Source organism: Dunckerocampus dactyliophorus, chromosome 16 (genome assembly GCF_027744805.1).
Source record: "Dunckerocampus dactyliophorus isolate RoL2022-P2 chromosome 16, RoL_Ddac_1.1, whole genome shotgun sequence".
In the NCBI taxonomy this organism is placed as follows: domain Eukaryota; kingdom Metazoa; phylum Chordata; class Actinopteri; order Syngnathiformes; family Syngnathidae; genus Dunckerocampus; species Dunckerocampus dactyliophorus.
In genome coordinates, this window is record NC_072834.1 from 17,546,317 (window position 1) to 17,554,106 (window position 7,790).

A 7,790-nucleotide genomic window follows, 5' to 3' on the forward strand; every position below is an offset into this window, starting at 1 on the left:
GCTGCATTTCGCTCCTGTGCTACACAAACCTGATCCTGCAATATTATCTACAGTAATGATCCGGGCAAGAACTATGAGTCAATTCAAACAGTTTCAATAGCACAATAAAGTGAGCAAGAGAGTCCTTTTGTACTGCCAACTGCTGACTAGATAAAAAAAAAAAAAATGCAATGTCAGTGTCAGCTAAAAATTTTTGGAATTGAATTGAAATGAGGTGAACCAAGAAAACGGCTACAAACACACCAGAGACATGAACTGGGGCAAATATATGCGGTAAAGAAGAAACAAATATCAAGTGTCAAGTAAAATACTTTAGGAGGCAAATGGTGGATGTAAAGATGCAAACATTAATTCCTGTGTAAATACCATTTACACTTCTCAATAACCAGGATTAGCTGTATTTTAAACTTACTTCCAGCTAAATTCTTTGAGCAGGACATTTGAAATGGATTGTTCAAGTAGGCCATAATGAGCACTAAAAACGTAAAAATCAATGGCATATAAATGTACTGCTAACCGTGTTAATGAGAGCCTTTCAAATTTAAGCTCAGGCTGTGGTGTTTGTTTCCAGCTGCAGTGCTCGTCATGTCCCTTGGCGGGTCATCCGTAGGCACGCTAGTGTCAGTTACTTTCTCTCTAATAGCGGCCTGTCTGCTTTTACCACACTGGATGTACAACTGCAAATCGGTAGCAGCTTTGCAAAACACATCCTCATCTGCATCGCGTGACGTTACAAAGGTGCTCTGAAATATACAAGAACCTGATGGCAAGGGAAGGTGGCACGGCCTACCGCAACGCTCCGCGTCCTGTGACATTGGCACATCAAAGCATAGGTGGAATTTACTGTCAGGTAACCCCCTGCTGGATGAATCTGAAAATAATTTATGTTTCTGAACTACTTCAGTGATGCCGTCATCTCTCAAAGGATGGCTTAAAGCCATTTCTGACCGCATTTGCCATGGTAAGGCCATAGCGCGACCACCATCTCTAACCTGTGATGCAGACATGAGGACATTCTTTTTATAATATCTCTCATAGTCTCTTCCAGCTTGAGGACAAGAAAGGGTAGCCGCTCTGCCCTCTCTGTATGTATCAGCTATATTCAACTGAAGGCTTTCCGTGCCCAGAGACCTACTCCTCCTGTCTAGAGACAATGGACTAGACATGGTCTGGCTATGTCTTGTAAGGCCGAGGTGCCGTGGGAGACTGGCGATGGCCCACGTGTTACTGATCAGACTCTGTTCATACAAGTCTAACATTTGATAGTCACATTCTGCAAATGCATCTTTTTGGAGGTAGCTGTCTTCCAATTCCTGATAGGGTGATGAAATGTCTTCTTCCAGTTCCATGTGAATCTGCTCGTCATACTCCCCCTCATTATGCAAGTCCACGACATCAAACGTGACTATGGTGGGTAAGGCCTCCATATTTGGGGTGAGGGCAGTGTTAGTCTCCAAGACATCCACGCTTGTGTTGTGCAAGTCACTCAGCATCTGACAGTTTTTCTCGTAGTTTTCAAGCGCTTGAGAGAAACACACGGTCTGGTCATCATCCAGACTGCTACAATCCAGAGACTGAGAATTGACATTTCGGAATGGCAATGCAACTGGTTTGTTTTCCTCAAGCTGTTGCTTTTTGGGTTCACAGATTGTTTCAAAATCTGGATCAGATGTACTCGTGAATGATAAATTGCTGCGCCTCTTCTCTTCAACATTGATCATTTTTGACGAAGCAAGCACATTTCCCTTTTCATCAAATGCATCTGCCTCACAATTCTCTGCTGCCTGTGGTTTTGTACTTGAATTACAGTCTTTCCAGTCCATCTCATTTTTTGTCAACTCTAGGGTCTTACATGTGCTCTGCACCTCAATAAAGTCCTGCACTTTATACAAGTCTGTTCCTTGGAACTGATGAATATCGGAGAAGGCAGAATCAGTTTTATCTATTGGTTCACTTGGTCTGGAACTTGGCAGTCTACGTTTGCTTTCATTGTGTGGACTGATAAGACTCTCATCCGTTGCAAACAGTTCATAGAGGGCATCCCCACTATAACTGTCTCTAGGTAATCTGTCTGTCCTTAGCTGGTCTGTTCTGTCTTGTCCTTCATCTGGACCTGGGGTTGTTGAATCATAGTAGCCCTCATCGCTATTAGGGACAGATTCTTGATGCTCGCTTTGAGGGGTCAACACATCAGTTGACGTGTTCATGGTGCTGGCTTGCTGTGCAATGTCACTGCTCACCAAGTCCATGTTGTGTGAGCACGTGGGGTTGGTAGTTGAATCGGTGTGGTCCTGGTTGCAAGAACAGCAAGACTCCGCTGATGCATTATTATCCCAGAAACCTTGAAGACAGTGCTCATCTAAATCTTCAGGTGAGGCCATTTCCTCCCCACCGCCCTGGTAGGTGAGAAAGCAGGAGCCCCTCTTTCCGCCTCCATTTCTACTCCTTTCTCCAGAAACGGTACTCTCTGTGATGCTGTCATCTTCTTGATCTGCAATGATGTCCCCACACCCAGTGAGTGAATCAAAGCTCTTCAGTGAGGCCACCTCACCGTAAATTAGGTTCAGTTGATCAGACGAGCTTGCGGGTGTTTCAGACTTCAGTGCCAGATCGGGTATCATCTCGAGTAACAGGCAAGGCTCGCTATGTCCTCTACCAATCTCCTTGTATTCACTGGAAACAATAGCCATCATATTAATTTCATCTATATGATCAACACATAACTCATCATCAAGCTCAGTCTTTGGGCTTTCTTGTTTCAGGCTCTTCTCGAAAGCCACCTCTTCAACATCAGTACATTCAGGTGGCAGTGAAATATTACAGGTAGAAAAATCAGGCACGTCTGGTTCAGATTCCAGGCACTCCGTGACAAACTCGTGGGGGATGTCCTGGATAACAGCCACTTTTTGGCAGTCAGGAGAAGACACCGAAATCATTTCAGTTTTATCTGTACCACCATTTCCATTTCTATGGTTTTTGTGATGCTTAAAACTATTAAAAAAGCTTTTCAAACTCCGTTTCTGTCTACTGAGGGACTGCGATTTATGTTCACTGGGGACAGACATTACATTACATTCATTACTATGAAGCTTTTCAGCACAGTCACTCTGGTCGTGGTACTCAAAATCCCCAGTGGAGGTAGATCCACCTCTCAGGCTGTCATCATGACTTATTTGGCTTAGCCCATCATGTGTTTTGCTTTTGTAGATTCCCTTCTTAGAAGACCACCTGCTCTGGTTTTTACTCCTCCCTCCAAAAAAGCTCGGTAAAATACACATGCTTTTGCGAACGCCGAAGAATGTCAGGGCAGTCCTAAATTTCCCAGATTTCTGTGATTTGACTATAGCATTTGATGTATCGGGCTGATGCTCCTCTGTAATGTCAGGGGGGTCACATCTGGAAAGTGTTCCCGAAACGGCATCCAAGTCCTTGGTGTTACTTGGGGGCTTGTCAACATCACGAGAAGCCATTGTTTGTTTAAAAAAGCATGACTTTATCGAGGGTTGTTTTTGCTGGAGGTCCACAGACTGCAGTCTGGTTCACTGGAGTGACTTCTTTGTCCATCCATCAGCAGCTCTGCAATGAAAACAATTAAAAATGTCATACACTAAGTCATCATAGTTAGGTATGATCAATCTATTTCATATACCACTAGTTAGCATTAGGGGCACAGGTGAGCTGGAGCCTTTCCCAGCTGACTATGGGCAAGAGTTGGAATATACCCTTGACTAGTTGCCAGTCAATAATGTCTAACACGGATCTGTGTTGCATACATACACACAGGGGTGTGAAAAACTATTTGCCCCTTTCCTGATTTCTTATTTTTTTTGCACATTTTTAACACGTATGTTTCAGATCAAACAATTTTAAGTATTAGTCAATGACAACACAACTGAACACAAAATGCAGTTTTTTAATACAACTTTTTATTATTAAGGGAGACAAACAATCCAAACCTACATAGCCCAGTGTGAAAAAGTGATAGCCCCCTAAAACTAATAATTGATCGGGCCACCCTTAGCAGCAGCAACTGCAATCAAGCGTTCGCGATAACTTGCAATGAGTCTCTTACAGCCCTGTGGAGGAATTTTAGCCCACTCATCTTTGCAGAACTGTTGTAATTCTCCAAACGCCACAGCATTTCAATAGTAATCAAGTCAGGACTTTGACTAGGTCACTCCAAAGTCTTCATTTTGTTTTTTTCAGGCATTCAGAGATGGACTTTCTGGTGTGTTCTGGGTCATTGTCCTGCTGCAGAACCCAAGTTTGTTTCAGTTTGAGGTCAATCCCTTTTTCACACAGGGCCATGTAGGTTTGGATTTTTTTTTCTCCCTCATTAATAAAATGTATCACTTAAAAACTGCATTTTTTGTGTTCAGTTGTGTTGTCATTGACTTCTATTTAAATTTGTTTGATGACCTGAAACATTTAAGTCTGACATACAGAAAAAGAAATCAGGAAGGGGGTTTTATGTCGACTGACAACGATAAGAATGTGACCGTCTGTTGGAATGACGACACGTGTGCCTTCATCAAGTAGGGTTGGGCGATATGGACCTTAGAATGTATCACAATATTTTGGGGATGTATCATGACATGATGATATAATTAAATTCAGCAGAGTCTTGTATAAAAAGCTACAAACCTTAACCCATATAATTAAATACACTTGTCTCAAATTGTAAAGATCATTTATTAATTTATTGGTAACATACTGTGCAATATAGCCAGTGCATTTTGTGTCTACCAAACTAAGCGTTTTGTGTAGACGTGCTCCCTGACTCTCTCACGCTTCATGACACACTCTTCGTACTTGAGCCGTGTTTGCGCTTGAGACGGTAGAACCCGTTTAGCAACAATTTATTCGTCAATAATCTCCGCTAGACCATGCTGTAGGGCCCTATGAAATTAGTTTTAGTTTTTCCCCAAATTCCGTTTAATTTTTTTTCCAAATTCAGTTTTTTTAATTTGAGTTTCAATTTGTTATAATTCAGTTTTTTACATTTTACACATATTTTTACCAGCATAGCGTGTGTGCTTTATGGTTAAGTGAATAAATTGTTCATTACGTAAAGGCAAAAATCCTTATATTGATATATCAATGGACAATTTTGCCCAGTAATTCAGAAATGGATGTAGCCTCACTAACTTTTCTAATGGGATGTCAGCCTCTGAACACATTGCACACACCACTCACACAACATTCCTTACATTGAAGCGGTAAAAAACAACGCAGTGAAAATATACTCATCCAGCCCGAGTCGCACGGACACAACCAAAATAGCATTCTAAACTAAGATAACCCCACTAGCTTTTATTCGCTCTCCGTAAGAGGAGGTTCCGCAAACTTCCGCCGGTGTTGCTCGCCATTTCAACATTTTAGTTTAGTTCGACAGGAGGCGGTTTGGTGTTTGTAATAAGATTCTGCCACGATTGAGTGGTCAGTAGAGTAAATACCAAGGACATGTAAATATTACAATTCCGTTAATGCGAAAATCATTTGGCCCTACATTCTGTCTTATATGTGAGGCACCGATACGTCAATACAGTGCGTCGTGGTGCACATTCATTTAAGTTATCACTTATCCCGGTATAAATCATGTTCTTATCATTGGAAGAATTTATACCGGTGCCACCTAGAGCTACTGCACATGCGTATACAAGGAAAGCTGTTTTAAATGGAGTAAATATCCTAAATGTGCATCCCTTTGAAAGAATTTTTTCGCACGAGTACAATGTTTTCACTTAACAATGCTATATTAGTTTATTTTGTCATTTGCTATATGTTTTAAGCTGCAACGTGTTGTGTCAATACGTGTTTGTTTACACTACAAGTTTGGTTTGGTTTGGTTTTATTTGAACATGCATGAAGGTTACAATGGAATACATCTCATGAATCATCCTTTCACAGTTTCCACATGTCCAAAAGGAGTAGGAAGAAGCAAAGCTTATTTAATCCTACCCCCCATCCATTCACATCTTGTACAGTACATATGATTCACTTCCTGCATTCCATGTAATATTTTTATATAATAATCAGTGTAATAATAAATGATAAATAATAGAAAATAAAAAAACAAGCATGACAGAACAAACAGTATAAGGATCAAGACTCTTCTGCCTTGCATTTAGCAAACATCAACTGCTTGTATTGTTTTTTGAATTTGCTCATCTCTGTACATTGTTTGAGTTCCTTACTCAATCCATTCCATAATTTAATTCCACATACTGAAATGCTGTGGGTTTTCAGCTTTGTTCTCGCAAACAAAAAAAATCTGAAAAAAAATTAGCAAAATGTTACATGATTTTAAAACTTGTCCAAAGTCACTCTCGTTTATGATTCATATTTTGTACAGACGAGAGCATAGTGAATTGTATTAAAGTAAGAAAAAAAAGTAAAGGGTCATGACCATGGACTTTAATGGAAAAAAGGGATGGGATATGCAGGTAAATTAAAATCTCTTTCTAGAGGAGTAAAACTATGCTATAGAGGAGTGCTGAGCCAGGGTACAGAGTAGAATTTTGTCCCAAAGGCAATGAGAATTGGAAGGGGAAAAAGTACATTTAATATAGCCAAAAGATAGATAGTCATAATAAGGTCGTAATAAGGTTTTATATGCTGTAACTACGAAAATATTCCATTTAGTAATGTTGAATGCTACTTCACGGAAATTCACTTATTGTCTGGAACCAATTGACCATGATAAACAAGGGATGACTACTACATATCACAATGTCTATGAATGCAAAAGACCTTATATTTGTATATGAGTTAACTTAGGCAAAATAATACATAGAATTTGTTGAAATATGCATATTTTGATAATAGGCCATATTCGACCCCTAAACAAAAATAAATTAATAGATTTTTGAAAAACGTAATAAAAGTGAAGTGGCGATGGATTACTGTGGAACTAGAGAACTGTCCTTGTACTTGACCACTAAATACATACTGTACATGAAAGCTGTATCGGTGCTGTCTGCCTTGGTTAGGTTCTGCATGGGGGGCAGTAACCCTCGAAAACTGCTTTATTTCACTCACAGCCATGAACGTCAGTCATTTTATTATTTTAACACCTGCTAGAAGGAGGTGGTGTACTCATATTTTTTGGTCGAAAAGTGTCGTTTGGAGCCGAAAAGGGACAACGCCTTTAAGAAAAATACTGACAGAATACAGGTCAATTTAATTGAATCATGTTTTAATAACTATGGCAATATAGGTAGTAGAATGAGATAGGTCGCTAAAATTTACGTTTTACGAGGTGCTGAATTAAGTCAAGCAACCGATTTTATACAGACTATCGTATTCGCCAATGACAAGCTACATTAAGTCACTACATTAGCATCAAGATGCCTTCTTATGAAGTCCTAAAGTAAACAAACTTACCAAGCGCAGCCAACATCTCCAATCATGGACCCCAGTGCAAGGTTGGTGGTATCGCTAACTTTATTTTAATCCCTGGCTTCAAATGTTTTTACTGTCCAAGATTCGCGCATCAACGGTTTAATTTGTCCCAGCTAATGCTAGTAGCTGGTGCTTGCTAACAGGCTAACCTCCGTCAGCAACCACCGCCAAATTCCAGTTAGTGTCCGGAAACTGTCTCACTGTATGTAATGACAATCCAACCCATGGAGAAAAACACTGTAAAATAATCAGGGTTTCTGCTGCTATGCTTCATCGATCCACGCACGCCGATATCATTTGAGAACATCACAAAAATGCTAGTTTAACGGATACCCAACAGCCTTCTGTCGGCGCATGTTAATGACGCAACATGTGTAAGCACTGTT

At 40.3% G+C, this 7,790-nt stretch overlaps 1 protein-coding gene across 1 annotated transcript; it reads right to left on the reverse strand.

The window, feature by feature from the left end:
- Positions 1–78: 78 nt before the first annotated feature.
- Positions 79–7,756, reverse strand: LOC129168641 (APC membrane recruitment protein 1-like). The gene is made up of 2 exons (XM_054754115.1): positions 7,387–7,756; positions 79–3,576 (listed from the first exon to the last, which is right to left on the reverse strand). Exon 2 carries the CDS (start codon positions 3,468–3,470, stop codon positions 522–524), a length of 2,949 nt encoding a protein of 982 aa, XP_054610090.1. The 5' UTR covers positions 3,471–3,576; positions 7,387–7,756; the 3' UTR covers positions 79–521.
- Positions 7,757–7,790: the final 34 nt, after the last annotated feature.